The sequence below is a fragment of the Protobothrops mucrosquamatus genome, unplaced genomic scaffold (genome assembly GCF_001527695.2).
Source record: "Protobothrops mucrosquamatus isolate PMUCROS unplaced genomic scaffold, P.Mucros_1.0 scaffold804, whole genome shotgun sequence".
Lineage (NCBI taxonomy): Eukaryota > Metazoa > Chordata > Lepidosauria > Squamata > Viperidae > Protobothrops > Protobothrops mucrosquamatus.
In genome coordinates, this window is record NW_015387070.1 from 104,455 (window position 1) to 123,351 (window position 18,897).

The window sequence follows — 18,897 nt, forward strand, 5'->3', positions numbered from 1 at the left end:
TTTTGCATTATTTACAAAATAGAAAAAAATATATTTTGTAGCAGTAGTTCTTATAAGATTCAGAGGCTCTTAAGTTTTAAACTTCAGGTCAGCGTTCATTTAGCAAAACGGAGTACAGATCATCTTTGTTGCTCTTTTCTGCACTCTTTCTAGAGTCTCTACATCTTTTTTATAATATGGTGACCAAAACTGGATGCTGTATTCTAAGTGTGATCTTACTAAGGCTTTATAAAATGGTACTATAAAGCCTTAGTAAGAACACACTTAGAATACTCCTTAGAAGATAATGGCAATAAACCAAAGGAAGATACCAGCCTACAATTAAGTGAGAAGTGCCATGATCTATAAATAAATCTTATATAGGAAACTCATACTGTATATTATTGATTTGCTGCATTGTAAAAAGTATCAGATCAACTTTAGATGAATATTTCCAGCAGTACTCACAAAAGAATGTCTTTGGAGTGGTCAATATCAGAGCAGACCAAAATTCTGTCAGACCTTCTTTGTTTGTAGTATTTCTTGAGTCTTGAACAAAATGAACAAAATGAAATTTAAACTCAGCCATAATAAAACCTATATAAAATGCGAAACAAGGTAAGACAGCATAGAATGACGGGAAATCCACCAGCAAAAGATAAGAGTATGTAAGGATCTAAAAGATCGCCAAGACATTTTTAAATCTAAAAGACCAAGGAGGAACATTGTTTGAGTTTGGACATGGCTTCAGTTTCTATATGCTGTGGTTAGTAACATACTAGGTTACTAGGTAGACATCTAGCTATCATTGTCATATAACATCACTGCCTGCATTGCAATTCAGACATTCAAAGGTGAAATGACTTCTGCGGAATTCTTGCGTACGGTGCAAGAACTGGTTCAAAGTTTTCTATGTTTCTAAAATGTTTATTATAAGCAAAGAGATTATATGAATATTTTGTGCATGCATGCATTTCTATTCTCTCCCTCTCTCCCCACCTCTCTTTTACACACACACACACACACACACACACACACTTACTTTCTGCATTTCATTTCCTCTATATCCTTAGTTGGATTGTTAGTCTTGTGATCTTACCCCAAGATGCCCCTTCTTGCATGCATACCCAGCTCTACAAAATGAAGGGAGCCAATCCAAACTTCTAGTAACTTGTTTAAGGTGCCACAATGTTCTTTCTTGCTTGTGCTATCTAGATGCTGAAAAATGTGACTGTTCTGGAGGGAGAGTCCGTCACCCTGGAGTGCCGCATCTCTGCCTATCCTGCTCCAACTGTTGCTTGGTACAGAGAAGACTACCACATTGAAAGTTCCATTGATTTCCAAATTACCTTTGAGGCAGGAGTTGCTCGCCTTGTGATCCGAGAAGCTTTTGCAGAGGACAGTGGAAAATTTACTTGCACAGCTTCCAATGAGGCAGGAAGCATTAGCACTTCATGCTACCTCCTTGTACAAGGCAAGTATGGAGAGAAATGGAGGGCAGATTTTTTGGGTGGGTGGTCTGTTAAATATTACTGTTATATAAGTATAATATCACAGAATATTACATAAGTGGTGAATGAGTGGAAACAAACAGGTTATTTTTCCCATTCTAGTTAATGGGTTCACCGAATTATTAAAGACTGTGAATAAAGGAGTCATGCGTCTACTCTTCTGTATCTTTACGCACATGTAATAATTTTTATCATACCCATCCATCTGAAAGCATTTTGGTGTGGCAGTTTAGAGTTTGGACCAGAGGCTTTAAATCTCCCTCAGCTATGAAACTCAGGATGATTTTATCACTGGGCGGATAGAAAGACTATTTTTCACCCTGACATTCTAGGGATAATGGCAGCATTTATGCCCAAAGGAAAAAAAATAGGCATTTTGCTCATATTTTATTCCCGTCAAATGTATACTCCTCGGCTTGGCTGAAATATGCAACTCATCCAATAACTGTGATCTAAATCCTTCTCAATATCTCAAATGGGTCATGCTTAAAAGGATATTTCTTTCATTACTGTACAAAGCAATTGCACCATGTTGCAAGGACAAACTCATTCATCCTATAAATCTAATCCATAGACAAACCATCAAATCATGCAAAAGCAGCAGCTTATTTTTTTTTAAAAAAACCTGATTTTATTAAACTATTTTAAAGAAGTTGTGACTTGGATCAATCATCATCCATTACTTTGACGGAGCTCAATACAAAAATAGTTATCCAACTGAACATGAAATGGCAGGATATGGAAACTCTTCACAAGATGATTGCAAGAGTTGCAATGGAGTGAAAAATGTAGCTTAAACTGATTCAAGGAATAATGCTTGTTCAGATTATAATTAAAAGCATTTGCACAGTGTGGTTTGCACAAGACAAAGAAGACATTTAGTTTGTACAAAATGTAATTTCCTATTGAATCAAAATTAGGAAAGTGGCATGTTCTAATTATAAATACGTAAAAATCCAGGATCCAGAGTTATGATTTGGTCTAATTTGTATTATTTAGATTAAACATTTCTTACACTTGGTCAGTTTGAAAACTGATCTTTTTCAAAATTATTCCTAGAAAGAGAAAATTCCAAAGTTAATCCCTACATCTGGATTATACAATTGAATCCTTTAATTTGTGGCCATTCTCAGTGGCATTTTGTGGGTATCTCTGCTGGTGATCCATTTTGGAAAGTATCTTGATGCCAGTTTTGTTATTCTTTTGTTTTGAAATAGTCTCAGAGGAGTTTGAGACCAAAGAAGCTGTTTCTGCAAAAGAGGTCATTGAAGAAAGACGGTAATTATTAAAACAACTGTGGAGATTTGGCTTTGTGATGATAGCTAATGATAGCATTCACTTCCATTCCTAATTTTTCACTTTTTTATAATATGTCCAGCTATGTAGAGTCCAAAGATGTAATAATGGCAGAAATTGCTGCAGCAGAAGAAGTACCTGGAGAAGCTGCAGCTCCGTTCTTTATAATGAAGCCTGTTGTACAGAGGTTAATTGAAGGTGGAAGTATCATTTTTGAGTGCCAGGTTGGGGGCAACCCAAAGCCGCATATTTACTGGAAGAAAGCTGGGCTTCCTGTCACTTCAGGCTACAGGTACAATAAGCATTTTATAGTGAAATGCAATGTCTACATGGTATGAAAACTCTATGCATAAAACAAATGAATTACTGTATAATGCTGCCCCAATGGTATAATACCTAATTTTTTCTTTCAAGGAGATTGGACTTGAAACTGGAAGATAAACGTCTTTCTCAGATTGCATAATGATGTAACTTTAATGTCTCTGGCCCAAAGTGCACTGGCTATATTATTTCCAAGAGAAAAATTACATATTTGCATGTCACATCACAATAGATGGTGTTTGGAACAATAGTCTAGGTTGGAGGGGGGGGGTCTTCCCTCTTAAAGAAATTCTTTTTGGAGGTAATGTGTGAACAGGAATTGATCTTGTGAAGCATTTCAGCTATGCTGTTGAGACCAAGACATCTGACTGACTAAAGAAGAACATCAAACAGAATCTCTGCCTCATGTGAAGGGCAAAACTTTGGCAAGTCTGGCTGAACCATTCAGAGACAATATCTTCCTATCATTTCTACCCCATTGTTCTGTCTCTTGAAGGAGCAGCTTCCTCTTGAGGCCACATTAAGGCCTGCGTTGCTTCAAACTCTTGAAGCATTTGGTTCTCATTAGGGTTGATAGATTTGAAAATTTTGACTTCGTAATTCTTCATTCTTAGAGGGCTTGTTTGTTTGTTGTTTTTCCTAAAGATACAAAATCATTCATAAAAAAGAAACTGGGGAATGCAGACTTGAAATTTCTATGACTTTTGCCGATGATGCCGGAGAATATACTATTGTTGCTCGTAACAAACATGGGGAAGTTTCTGCATCAGCTTTCTTATTAGAAGAAGGTAAGTAAGAACCGGTGAAAATGGATTTTAAAGAATCATGAGGGAAAATTGATTTGGTAAACACTGCCCTTATTTAAAAGGTGACATTATGAACATTCTGTTTTGCCAAATGAAGTAATTTAGGAGAAAAGAACAATAGATATCCTAAATGTGGTTCAAGAATAATAAATAGAACCACTGTCATAAGACTGGTGGCTATATAAAACATTTAAGCAAACAAACAAACAAACAATAGATTTTATAAACTATTGTGGAATGTGCAAAGCCATAGTCTATGCAGCCAGAGACATCCACAGTTAGCCACAAGGATGCCAATGATAAAAATGTGAACTGGAAGATCACCATGCGTTTACATACTTACATGACTACCAAAGTACTTGCTTATAATTAAAGGTGTCATCTGAATACTTCTGGCCAAAATTAACCATAGAAAGGCAAGGCTGTCCTTTTTGTGCAGCTGAAAGTAATATCTGCATTTTGTTTGGATAACATATCTAACTATATACAAACCAGGTTGTGGGGAGGTCAATAGCTATGCTGTTCACAGGAAGGAGCGGGTGAGTATGTTCAGGCTAGTTTAGACTTGCCACTTATCTTACTAGGCGAATGCAGCTAATGAAGGATAGGATTTGCGTAGCCAAAAAAAGAGAGAGTTAAATTTAATCTTTGATGTTGATCATATTTAATGATTACTTCTCTTTTTAGTAAAAGAGCACAGCACTATCATACTTGGTCAATTATTATTTCCAACATGCACTTCCAGAAGCCAACTACAAGCCAAGAGATTAATAGTTCATACATAAGTCTCCATCAATTGCTTGGAACCAGTGATTTAAAATATTCATTGAAATCTCTAATTATTACTTGGCTATAAAAGGAGGGTAGAATTAATCTCTCCAACTTGTAGACACATAAGTATTTTGTTTATCAATGGGTGTTTACAAATAGAAAGTGTTCTGTTTAAAATATAGTGCTCTGACTTGTAAACTGGAACTATTGCTTATATCAATGGTTAAGGAATAACACAAATGTTCTTGCTAGAGTTATTTTAAATTATATTTTAACTACTTATTATTTTTTCTTTAGCTGATTATGAGGTCTACCTAAAATCTCAAGAAGAAACAATGTATCAAACTGAAGTAACTGCCTATGTTCAAGAACCCAAAGTAGCTGCAGTTGCCCCACCCACTTTATATGCTGACTATGAAAAAGAATATGAAAAAGAACAAGCTCTGATTAGGAAGAAAATGGCAAAAGATACTGTATTAATCAGGACATTTGCAGAGGAACAAGTAAGTGTGGCACAGGTTTACATGGGTTCGTAGGTTTTGATTCATGACATCATGCAAAACTTGTGATATTATCATGGCAAACCAATTTTTTAATTGCAGTTTCTGATACACCATTACTGTACTATGGCAACATTTATTTATCGATAAAGAAGCCAAATTTATTTTTTCTATATTCCCCCCTCCCTCTATTGTGGCTTGAGGCTTGATAGGCATTTTAATTTTACCCATTTCCTACAGCTTATGTATGCAATCTACAGAGTTCAGCAAATGTTTCTATTTCTATGTCTAATTTCCTTCCTATTTTCTACTAATTAATAGTAATAATCATACTCGTTGGCATTTTCTCTCAAACTAGCCTTGGCACTCTCTCTCCCTCTCCCTCTCCCTCTCTCTCTCCCTCCCCTCTCTCTCCCTCTCTCTCTCTCCCTCCCTCCCTCTCTCTCTCTCTTACACACACAGAGACATTCTTATCAGTTAGAACAATTAATCAGTGGAACAACCTGCCTCCAGAAGTCGTAGATGCTCTGGAGGTTTTTAAGAAGAGATTGGACAATCATTTGTCTGGAATGGTTTAGGGCTTCCTATCTGAGCAGGGGGTTGGACTAGAAGACCTCCAAGGCCCCTTCCATCTCTGTTATTCTGTTCTTTCTATCTCATCTTCATCTTCATCTTCATTCACCCATGCCATCTTCGCTATGTAATTTTTTCCCAAGATGGACCCTACTTTTCTTCAGTGCTGTTCTCCATATCACATTCTGATTAATTTCAGATTTTTTAGCCCTATCATCCCAGGAAACAATCAAGCTTTTATAACTAGCATTATCTAAATACATTTTCCTTTCCCAGTCTTTACATGTCCTCCTTCTCTCCCCCCCCCCCCACCCCTATCTTTCTATTTTAAGTCTCCACTTGTCTCCTCCTACATGTCATTTTAGCAGTATCTCCCTCTTCCTATGAGAAGGCTATTTTTTTTTCTGGAAAATATTATCTGTCCTACAGCCAGGGTCTGATGTCAGCTATCAAGAACAATATTAATAATTTATCAACATGACAGGATGCTAGACAACCATGTATGTCACAAAGTATTTTTCTTTTCTTTTCAAAATTAGGCATGACTGTGCATTTTTACTTTCCTCTTTTTTTTCTTCAAAAGTTTTTTCTTAATATTGGAATAAACCCATCTTCTTCTTCTTCTTTTTTTTTACAGGAGTTCCATATTTCTTCCTTTGAAGAAAGACTTATGAAAGAAATTGAGTACCGGATTATTAAGATTACACTTGAAGAACTTCTTGAAGAAGATGGAGAAGAGATGGTAGTTGACATTCCTGAATCTGAAACCATTGAAGCAGGATTTGATTTAAGACTAAAAAATTACAGAATCCTTGAAGGAAGTGGCGTGACCTTCCATTGCAAGATGAGTGGCTATCCTTTGCCTAAGGTATGAATGCATTTGTCTTTCAGAAGAGCAAGCAATAGGTTATTTGTACTCTTCCTAGCCTCACCTTCTTATTGGAATTGCATTAAAGTATGGTAGTAGCCAATTTTGCATCTTGTTGATTTCGATATTGGTTAAAAATGACACATTACGTTTATTACAAGCACTTCAAACAAATGAATCCAAGCAGCTTAAAGCTATATATCTGAAATCTGTCTCCAAACTCGTTATTTTGATTACTGTTTATAATAGCGAGATGAACGATTCTCAGATTTGGAGCAGTTGGAACTTCTGCTTTAATATTCAGAGATCCAGAGAGTTTACTTTGTGTATGATTATTTTTATATATTGCAAATAAGCATAGAAAAATGCACATTAGCAAAGCAGTCACAGCAAATAACGATTTTCAATTTATGGAACTGGAGGTCCTTCTCAAAAAAGTTTTTTTTAACCCTAACCTTGAACCCTTACCTAACCCTTCTCAAAATTCTCACCTCTCATATGGTTTTGTACCTTCTTCAATGCAGATTGCATGGTACAAGGATGGCAAGCGTATCAGGCATGGAGACCATTACCACATGGAGATCATGCCAGATGGCAGAGCCAGTCTACGCTTTCCTGTTGTCTTGCCTGAAGATGAAGGCATTTATACGGCCTTTGCCAGCAACGTCAAAGGAAATGCCATTTGCTCAGCCAAATTATATGTTGAGCCTGTTGGACCTACTGGGTCTCCAGGTTATATCCCATCACCTGAAATGATGAGAAGATATCGGTAAGAATAAGGAACAGTCTTGTCTTAGTTATGATTTGACTACAGGTAGTCCTCGATTTACGACCACAATTGAGCCCAAAATTTATGTTCTTACGTGAGAATTCATTGAGTTTTGCCCCATTTTGTGACCTTTCTTACCACAGTTGTTAAGTGAATCCCTGCAGTGATAAGTTAGTAACCCAGTTGTTAAGTGAATCTGGCTTCCCCATTGACTTTGCTTGCCAGAAGGTCACAAAAGGGGATCACATGATGTTGGGACACAGCATCTGTCATAAGTATGAACCAGCTGCCAAGCATCTGAAGTTTGATCATATGATCATGGGGATCCTGCAAAGTTCGTAACTGTGAAAACAGTCATAAGTCACTATTTTCAGTGGCATTGTAACTTTGAACAGTCGTTAAATGAACTGTTGTAAGTTGAGGATTACCTGTATTTGGGGCAGACAATACATTTTTAGATTATAGCCTGAGACAACTGCTTGCAGTTGCACATAGACAGCATGTTAATGAGTACGAAATTTATTTTTCTGTGAATCAATTTTGAATGTTTGGATGGAAGAAATCTTTCATTGCTGAAATGTTGTAGAGCCATAGTTGTTTTGTTTCATAATCATAGAAACAGTGTCTTTATTTTTGTTCATTTTTGAAAATAAGTAGGGATTGAACAAACCAGATGTCTATAGGGAGGGAGGACCATAAATGTATGTCACTAGTAAGAAGACCTTCACCCTGACTGTATCCATGCAGGCCTCCTTCCTGCAAGTCATTGTTTTTTTTTCCTTCCAAGTACTTGTTTTATTTTATTATGAGGTAGAAATGTTTTATTGGAAATTACAGATGTTAACTGAGTGGGGTGAAATTTATATGCACCATAAACCTTTTGCTGATCAAAATTTCCTAATTTGCAATATATTGAGGAAGGAATTCATCCAAGCATAATAACCAACATATCCTCCTTCAAAATGGCTGTGTTCATAGTCTCATAAAGTTTTGCACAAAAATATGCAATTCCTGAAATTGCATTTCAATATTTTCTTTTCTTTTATATTACATTTGAGATATTCTCTTGTGTGGTACAGGATGGTTCTAGAAGCATGATAATAAGAGCCTCTAACCAAAGCCGTCCTAAATCCTTTTCATATCCTTCAGCATTTCCCTTCTCTGTATGTATGTTTCCTTGAGTAGCCATTCACCTAATCCCGCCTACATATAATATCTATTCCAGTGTTTCTCAACCTTGGCAACTTTATGATGTGTGGACTTCAACTCCCAGAATTCTCCAGCTAGTGTTGCTAGCTGGAGAATTTTGGGAGTTGAAGTCCACACATGGTAAAGTTGCCAAGGTTGAGAAACACTGAATTCCCTAATCCTTGTTTATTTAGACAAGTGAATGGCACTTATTTAGATAAAAACAGAAGAAAAGGCAAAGGTTAGCACAATTTGTTTTGCATGATTCAAGGCATTTGCAGAGATATTGGTAGCTATGTTTTAATTATATCGATATCATATGCTGCATAGGGATTCCTTACTGGATACATAAATATTTACTGAGTGGTAAAAAGCCCTAACCTCACAGACTTTGTGTACCATATTTAGAATAATAGAACCTACTCTAGTGAATAATCAGATATTACCTTTTATAACACCTTGGTAAGACCACACTTAGAATACTGCATCCAGTTTTGGTCGCCACGATGTAAAAAAGATGTTGAGACTCTAGAAAGAGTGCAGAGAAGAGCAACAAAGATGATTAGGGGATTGGAGGCTAAAACATATAAAGAACAGTTGCTGGAATTGGTTATGTCTAGTTTAATAAAAAGAAGAACTAGGGGTGAGATGATAGTAGTGTTCCAATATCTCAGGGGTTGTCATAAAGAATAGAGCAGTGGTTTTCAACCTTCCTAATGCCGTGATCCTTTAATACAGTTTAATACAGTTCCTCATGTTGTGGTGACCCCCAACCCTAAGGGCTCTCCAAGCGCGCACTGACGCTGCCCACTCACCCACTGCACCCAGGGCTCAGCAGGCCTCACCTGTCCTCGCCTCACTTCTGAAGGTCGATGGACTGCCAGGCTCCAACTGGCCGGGGAGTGGGGGGCAGGAAGGCCGCTCCGCCGGCTCCACCCAGCCTGGTTGGAGAAGCGCCCAGGCGGGGAGAGGGAGAGAGAGAGGGAGAGAGAAAGAGAGCCAAGAGAGTGACAGTGCCGGCAGAGCTTAGTTCAGCCTCCTCCGTGGAAAGGGACGCGAAGCAGCGCAGCCTCCCTTAGGAGATGCTCGACGGAAATGAATCCAGCGCTGCAACGGCCCCCAGCTCGAAGCCATGTGGAGATGGATAGAGGAGCGGTGTCTCGGTTCCTAAGACCATCGGAAATATGTGTTTTCCAATGGTCTTAGGCGACCCCTGTGAAAGGGTCGTTCGACCCCCAAAGGGGTCACGACCCACAGGTTGAGAACCGCTGGAATAGAGAGTCAAGCTATTCTCCAAAGCACCTGAAGGCAGGACAAGAAGCAATGGATAGAAACTAATCAAGGAGAGAAGCAACCTAGAACTAAGGAGAAATTTCCTGACAGTTAGAACAATTAATCAGTGGAACAATCTGCCTCCAGAAGTTGTGAGTGCTCCAATACTGGAGGTTTTTAAGAAGAGACTGGACAGCGATTTGTCTGAAATGGTTATAAGGTTTCCTGCCTGAGCATGGGGTTGGACTAGAAGACCTCCAAGGTCCCTTCCAACTCTGTTATTCTGTTATTACCTGATACATGTAACTGTACATGTTAACATATTACCTTTTCAGATCTCTTTCTCCTCGATCCCCAAGCCGTTCTCCTGCGCGTAGTTCGCCTTCACGCTCTCCTGCACGCAGGCTGGATGAGACAGATGAAGGACAGCTGGAAAGATTGTACAAGCCAGTATTTGTGCTGAAGCCAACTTCATTTAAATGTGCAGAGGGACAGACAGCAAGATTTGACCTCAAAGTTGTGGGTCGACCAATGCCAGAGACATACTGGTTTCACAACGGTATGAAAGCTTTCTACTTATCATGTCATCTTCTGTAAAACTCAAGATTCACTTAAAGGAAGTTAATGCTCAGTCTGAAACAATACCTGTATTTGTATCCACAGGTCAGCAAGTTCTTAATGATTATACCCACAAAATTGTGATTAAGGAAGATGGCACACAGTCCATGATTATTGTTCCAGCAATGCCTTCTGATTCAGGGGAATGGGTTGTAATTGCTCAAAACAGAGCAGGAAAAGGATCCATTTCAATGACCTTGACAGTGGAAGGTATTTAGTCTATTAGCTTAGGGAATGGGTAGATGTTTCTGGTTATAATTTTGTTACCTGACTGTATTCCTCTGACAACTTGGTGGTTTTTTTTTTGTCTATCATAGCTAAGGAACATTTGATAAGACCGCTGTTCATAGAAAAACTGAAGAATACGAGTGTCAAGGAAGGAGATAAACTGGAAATGAATGTGAAAGCCCGGGGAAACCCTAATCCTGACATTGTGTGGCTAAAGAACAGTGACATCATTGTACCCCATAAATATCCCAATATAAAGTAAGCCTTATAAATAGAATGAATAGAAGTGTTCCACTTGTAATGCAGTCAAAGCTGTGTGCTCACTCATGCATACTCCCCACCATTGCAGAAAATTAGCAGGGAGAAAATTAAAGGGTGCTCAGAATATTTTTCAAGAAGACTAAAGTAATAATATCCTATATCTCCTTCTGGCTGAGTGATTCATTCAGAATTCGGTGATATTTTGAACAGCTTTCTCAACTTGATATAATCTAGTTATGCTGGGACTACAGCTCTTTTTATCAACCCAGCAAGCATAAAAATAGTCCTCGGCTTACGGCCATTCATTCAGAAACCATTCAAGGTTACAATGGCACTGAATGAATAGTGGTTATCACTAGTTTTTGGAATTTTGGAATCCCAGCAGCCCCGTTGTCATGTCGTTGTGATCTGGGTGCATGACAACCTGATGGCATTTATGATTAGTTGCTACATGCCCCATGGCTGCCATTTGCAATCTTCCATGCCAGCTTCCGCAGAAAGTCAAAGGAGAAGCTGGCAGGGAACATCATAAGTCACTGGGATAAGTCTCTTCCACATTCACACTCTTCCTAGCCCCTATTCATGCTTCATAGGCCAGTTGTGCACTACCTGACCCATATGGCACCTATGCATATCCCTGCACACCTTCCCCAACCTGCACTGTGCCTCTCATGCACCCTCGCATACCCTGCTTTATGACTGCGTCACTTAGTGACAGAAATACTGGTCCCAGTTGCAGTTTTAAGTTGAGGACTACCTACATTGCTCTAAATTCTGTACTCCCCAAATGCTTGAAGACAGAAGGGTGCTGTAAATCCCATTCATGAACATCATTCATAAACAATTCAATTGGTTGAAAAGTTCTGTTAAAATCATGTACTTACTCTCCCCGTTCTGATTTTCAGAATTGAGGGAACAAAAGGCGAGGCTGCCTTGAAGATTGAGTCCACTGTCAGACATGATGCTGCATGGTATACTGCTACTGCCATTAATAAAGCCGGACGTGACACTACACGATGTAAAGTGAATGTGGAAGTTGAGTTTGCTGAGCCCGAACCAGAAAGAAGGCTAATCATCCCCAGAGGGACATACAGAGCGAAAGAAATCGCAGCACCAGAATTAGAACCTCTCCATTTGCGATATGGTCAAGAACAATGGGAGGAAGGAGACCTTTACGATAAAGAAAAACAACAGAAGCCATTTTTCAAGAAAAAGCTCACTTCCTTAAGGCTCAAACGCTTTGGGCCAGCCCATTTTGACTGTAGACTCACACCTATTGGTGATCCAACCATGAGAGTAGAGTGGCTACATGATGGCAAGCCTTTGGAGGCAGCCAACAGACTTCGGATGATTAATGAATTTGGATATTGCAGTCTTGACTACGATATTTCCTATCCTAGAGACAGTGGTGTGATTACTTGCAGAGCTACGAATAAATACGGCACAGACCATACGTCAGCAACTCTCATCGTTAAAGACGAGAAAAGCCTGGTTGAAGAATCTCAGCTGCCAGAAGGCAGGAAGGGACTTCAGCGCATTGAAGAGTTAGAAAGAATGGCACATGAAGGGGCCATTACTGGCATTGTAGAAGATGAAAAAGTGAAACAAAAGCCAGACATAGTTTTGTTTCCTGAACCTGCAAGAGTCCTTGAAGGTGAAATTGCACGATTCCGCTGTAGGGTGACTGGTTACCCACAACCGAAAGTCAATTGGTACCTCAACGGACAACTTGTTCGTAAAAGTAAAAGGTTCAGACTTCGCTATGATGGAATTTACTACCTGGACATTGTGGACTGCAAAACATACGATACAGGTGAAGTGAAAATATCTGCAGAAAACCCTGAAGGTTCAGTTGAACATTCAGTGAAGATTGAAATCCAACAGAGGGAAGATTTTAGATCAGTACTTCGTCGAGCACCTGAGCCTAGGCATGAAGCTCCAACAACAGAGACTGGCAAACTTTTGTTTGAAGTCCAAAAGATTGACAAACCAGTTGAGGCAACTACCAAAGAAGTGGTGAAACTCAAAAAGGCAGAAAAGGTCAGCCATGAGAAAATATCTGAAGAATCTGAAGAACTCCGCAGTAAATTCAAGCGTAGAACTGAGGAGGGCTACTATGAAGCTATCACTGCTGTGGAGCTTAAGTCTCGTAAGAAGGATGAATCATACGAAGATTTGCTTAAGAAGACAAAAGAAGAACTTCTTCATTGGACCAAGGAGTTAACAGAAGAAGAAAGGAAAGCCCTAGAAGCTGAGGGCAAAATCACTATTCCAACCATCAAGCCAGAGAAAGTTCAACTTAGTCCAAGCATGGAGGCTCCCAAGATATTTGAGCGCATACAAAGCCAGACGATTAGTGAAGGAAGGGATGCCCAGTTCCGTGTTCGAGTAGTAGGCAAACCAGATCCAGAATGCCAGTGGTTCAAAAATGGTGTGCAGATTGAAAGGTCAGATCGCATCTATTGGTACTGGCCAGAAGATAACGTTTGTGAGTTGGTCATCAGAGATGTAACAGCAGAAGATTCTGCCAGCATAATGGTGAAAGCTGTGAACGTAGCTGGTGAAACCTCCAGTCATGCTTTCTTATTAGTACAAGGTAAGGTATACACCTCTGTTTCTGTTTCAAGTACTATCTTGGCTTTCATGTCATCATGCTCAAACTTTCCACCCTCTTCAATATCTTTCTGTTGTTTTGGCAGCCAAACAGCATATAACATTCATCCAGGAGTTACAAGATGTCACCGCCAAGGAGAAAGATTCAATGGCAACCTTTGAATGTGAAACGTCTGAGCCCTTTGTTAAAGTGCAATGGTACAAGGATGGGATAGAGATATGTTCTGGAGACAAATACCGAACACATTCTGATAGGAAGGGTCATTTCCTTTCTATACTAATGATCGACAAGTTTGATGAAGACGACTACAGCTGTGCCCTTGTAGAAGATGAATCTGTAAAAACAACAGCTAAACTAATCGTAGAAGGTGAGGAGAGAAACTGCTTTAATGTATACTTTTTTCAATATCTCTTTGTATAGAAATGAAACATCAGCTGTGCTGTTCAATAGGAGCTTTTCTATGTAGAGTTTACAACCTATCATTCTGAGCTTCTCTGAATAGCCAGTCATTGTTGAGCATAATACAGGTAGTCCTTGACTGTAATGAAGCCTGCCCATTACGTTTGATGTCATGAAAGTTGTGAAATAGTTCAATCACATGACCCAATTTTATGACCTTTTTTGAGGCAGTTGTTAAGCAAACAAATGAATTCGGCGATAATTTAAACGAATACCATAGTCTTTAAATTAACCTATTGTTCTCTGAGCTTGCTTGTTTCCTTGCAGATGTTTCATTACCCAAACTAGGTAACATCCATCAGTGATGTTACCTAGTTTGGGTAATGAAACATCTGCAAGAAAACAAGCAAGCTCAGAGAGCACCAAGGACCCCTCATGTCCACCCTGAGCTACAAATATTCTCCTTTATTAGAACCTATTGTTCGTTAAAAAGTGTTTTTTGCTGAAAACAACTTCTGGTTTTGGGCAAAACTGTTAAAAAACATGGTCACATGACCACTGGATTCTGCAAACAGCCACTAATGCAGATGTATTGCAGAGATCCTGAAGTAGAGTCATATGGCCACGGGGTGTAGCCCACCTGGGAGAATTTCTAAACCAGTTCATAATTCCCTTTTCCCAGGTAAGCCTCAACTTCAAACAGTCACTAAGTGACCAGTCGTAACTCAACTCACTAAGTGACCAGTTGTAACTTCCTGTAATATGATGATGATGATGATGAAGATGATGCAATGATTATTGTGCGATGGAATCGGTTTGTCTTCTATTGTTGTTGTTAAATTGGTATACCATCTAGTTATCCAGATTCAGGATGGCTTACGATGCAATTTACAAAAAGCATCCACAATAAAAATAAATAAATCACACTCCCAATAACATCTTAATTTAATAAAACAATTTAATAAAAAGTAAACAAAAAAACAACAACAGGCCATCTCTGAAGGTTCAGTCTAGCTTCTAGCGGAAGGCTGTTTCACATCACTGAATCCATGATAAAAAAGGCAATGCTTTGGCATCATTCCCCCTCACATCATGGAATTGGGTCCCTTGCAGCTTCTACTGGCAGGTTCTCCTTGGATAAATCACCTCTGGCTATAGCAGTCAGTGCTGCAGATACAATAGTTCCAGCCTTGAAAGTTTTGCAGAGGCCCTTGAAATCTAGATATTTAACAAAGTAATCAGATGCACATTTTGAAATTGTGCATAAGACCCAGGACCATAGTTTAAAAAAATTACACCATATGACTGTGTCCTCACTAAAAAAAATTATACTTTTGCATGTATCCTGAATGGTGATAAATGGGATGTTCAAACAAGCTTTCTTTGGTTCCTTTTACAACATGCTAAATACGAGTAACAAATGATGTATTTTTTTTATGTGATGGGAAACATGAAAATACCAGGATGGTTTTTAATAAGGGAAGCTTTTACTCACCTCAGTGTAACCACTGTTGAGAAAATCATAATGTATAAAGATATTTTGAACACTGAAGGGAAAACAAAATGGAAACAAGAGCTGGGAAAACGGGGTATTGGTCTAATAAGGTGACCGTAATTGCAAATAAAATTGAATTATGAATTGGATAGAAAAGATATAATTTAGAAGCAATGTTAGTATATACAATATTAGAAAAATATGATGAAGAAGGAATATATATTTAATGTTGTATGTAAGTTATATGTATTAATAGTAGAAAGAATTGTATTTGTTTAGTGTTTGAAAAGTGAAGAAACATCACTTGAAGAAGAGAGGATTAAGAAAATGCCAGAATGTGCAGAAATTAAGAGTGATATTGAAAAACAAAGAAAATGAAGATACAGAATAATTTTAATATGTATTGTTAAGTAAAACATGAACCCACACAACATGTTGTTTATTAAGCACTTATGATTTGCAAATATTAGAAAATCAATAACATTTTATATAAAAAACAATTGTGAAACCAGGCTTTTTGGTGAAAATTATGTGTAAATTAAGATGGTTTTCGGATAAAACAAAATGTTGCTAGAAATGGTTTTATTCTGACATGTATTATACCATCTAACGTTACCTGCTTTCTTTGTTAGTTATTGAAAACACTTTAAAGTGGAGCAAATGTTTAATCCAGTTGGGGGATTTTCATAACATTAACTGAAATGTCTATATTTGGATGCAGGTGCTGTGGTTGAATTTATAAAAGAATTGGAGGATATCGAAGTTCCAGAAACCTTCTCAGGGGAACTAGAATGCGAAATTTCCCCTGAAGATATGGAAGGAAAGTGGTATCATAACGGCATTGAGCTGACACCCAATAATAAATATGTAATAGCCTCGCGCCGGGGTCGTCAGATCCTTACCATTAAAGATGTTGCTAAAGAAGATCAAGGAGAGTATAGCTTTGTGGCAGAAGGGAAAAAGACCTCCTGTAAACTGAAGATGAAACGTAAGTCCATCCACAACAACTGATCCTGACTTATGAATATTTTATACTCACCATTTCTCATCATGAATAACTGTGTTGTGTTTTTTTATATATATATATATACCTTAGCACGACCTGTGAATATCCTTCAAGGTCTATCTGATCAGAAAGTCTGCGAAGGTGATATTATACAACATGAAGTGAAGCTCTCCCAGGAAAATGTTGAAGGCGTCTGGATGAAGGATGGCGCTGAAATTCAATCAAGTGATCGTATCCACATTGTCATAGATAAGCAATCCCATATGCTCCTAGTTGAAGACGCTACCAAAGAAGACAGAGGAGAATACTCCTTTAACATCCCTAGTCTGCTTCTTGTAACATCTGGCCATGTATCTGTCTCTAGTAAGTTTGAAAGTTTCCTTGGGAATCTTGTAACCATTTCCTAGGCAATATTGAGACAAAAATGAAGTAATAAGTACTAAATAACAGAGATCAAAGGAAATTAGGGGGAAAAGGAAAGAAACCTAAGTCAAGGTGTATTTTCTTGTTGCTGCAGCATGGAGGTATTTTATTAGTTTTTTATGAGGTATGTTCTCATGGCATCACTTTCACCTCATACCCAATCTGCCGCCAAGAATTGTCCCACGTGAAACTTCCCATAAAGACAATCTAGGGAACCTCTGGGATAAGACAGGGAAGATATAGTCAGGGACATCATCTGTTTAGTTGCCCTAGCAAGTCTGTTATGGATATGTCCTCTTCCCTTCTGGCTGCAGAGCACTGTGCCTCCATGTTGGTTTTGGCTATAGGAACACTTGGACTTTTTTTCCTCATTGGACTATTGAATTTCCAGGAGACTTGCTGGTCAGGAATCCTGCTATTTGGTGTTTGTGTATCTTGTTTGCTTGTGTATTCATAGACATCCATGCTGGAGAAATTATAAAGGAAATATATAAGATGTGGACACTTGCCCCCACAAAAACAAATGTGGAATGGGAGGGGGGTAGGAGATAGAAGAGATAAGAGAGAGAAGAGGGTTTTTTTGTTTTGTTTTTTTAGCTTAATCAAAACTGATTTGGGAGATAAATTACTTTCAGAGGAGGATAGGAAATAATGATCTAAAAATACAATTGCACTGAGACCAATCAGCTACTCCAGTCCCTCAGGCAGAATTTTGCAGAGGTAAGGCTGGGAGGGTAGCATAGGTATATCAATCTTCTGTTTCCCATTTTCATAGATGATGCCACCTGAAAATTGCCTGGATTACAGTATACAAATTACCTCCAGAAGACACATCTATGAGTTTGTTTTATGAAAGTATAGATCTCTCAGTTCCGCTGATGAGGCACTGTAAAGATAGGCTGTGGGGGCAGTTTATATCAATATACTTTCCTCCCAGCTAAACAGCAAGAAGAAAACATATTAATATGACCCTGAGGAAGTATCTTAAATCTGGAATGCTTGAAATGTAACCCTTTTATGATGGCTATCTTATGCTATTTGCAGGTGTGGAGATAATTGTTCCTCTGAAAGATGTCCATGCTATTGAAGGCACAAAAGCCATCCTTGAGAGCAAAATTTCAGTCCCTGATGTATCTTCCTCCAAATGGTATATAAATGATGAACAAATAAAGCCCGATGACCGTGTACAAGCAGTCTCCAAGGGCATGAAGCAACGACTTGTCTTTACCAGGACATATGCATCAGATGAAGGACAGTGTAAATTAGCTGTTGGCAAAGTTGAAACCAGCTGTAATCTCATAATTGAAAGTAGGTATTCTTCAAACGTGCAGCCATTCTGTTCCTGCAAATATGTGATAATAGGAATTCAATACTGTTAACTCCCTTATTTATTTATTTTAAACAGAAATTAAGATTATTAAAGGTCTTCATGATATCACCTGTACTGAAACCCAGAATGTCACCTTTGAAGTTGAGCTGTCCCATGCTGGAATTGATGTGCTGTGGCATTTTAAGGACCAAGAAATCAAAGCCAGCCCCAAGTACAAGATAGAGGCACATGGCACAATATATAAGCTGACAGTAATCAACATGATGAAAGATGATGAAGGAGAATACACATTTTACGCTGGAGAAAAGAAGACCTCTGGGACACTGGTGGTAGCAGGTTAGTTGCATGGAATGTTTGTGATAGTGGTGAATATCTATAGCTCAGGCATAGGATGAGGGTGAAGGTTCATTCTCTGAGCTTCTGGATTGATTTCCAGAACATTTCGTTACCAGGCTAGGTAACATTTTCAGGAGAATTTCACTGAAGATGTTACCTGGTAATGATTAGCCTGGTAATGAAACATCCGGAAAGTAACCCACAAGCTCAGAGAATGAACCTCCACCCTCATGCATAGAATCTTTTGATTCTCTTTTTTAAATTTTATCTATCTATCTGTTTCTATCTACTGTATCAGCCCGTCTATCTATCATCTATTTCTTTCTTTCTTTC

The 18,897-nt window shown here is 38.5% G+C and overlaps 1 protein-coding gene across 1 annotated transcript in view; it reads left to right on the top strand.

Annotated features, from left to right (window-relative positions):
• TTN (titin) overlaps positions 1-18,897 on the top strand; it is a gene marked incomplete in the record, with an annotated part of 304,338 nt that overhangs the window by 21,042 nt on the left and 264,399 nt on the right. Inside the window, 16 exon segments of the mRNA XM_015818849.1 lie at positions 1,195-1,453; positions 2,708-2,768; positions 2,869-3,078; positions 3,753-3,895; positions 4,982-5,187; positions 6,395-6,625; positions 7,150-7,394; positions 10,190-10,413; positions 10,518-10,682; positions 10,790-10,958; positions 11,867-13,557; positions 13,661-13,942; positions 16,191-16,457; positions 16,566-16,838; positions 17,943-18,206; positions 18,304-18,564. Coding sequence (XP_015674335.1) covers positions 1,195-1,453; positions 2,708-2,768; positions 2,869-3,078; positions 3,753-3,895; positions 4,982-5,187; positions 6,395-6,625; positions 7,150-7,394; positions 10,190-10,413; positions 10,518-10,682; positions 10,790-10,958; positions 11,867-13,557; positions 13,661-13,942; positions 16,191-16,457; positions 16,566-16,838; positions 17,943-18,206; positions 18,304-18,564 — 4,951 coding nt within the window.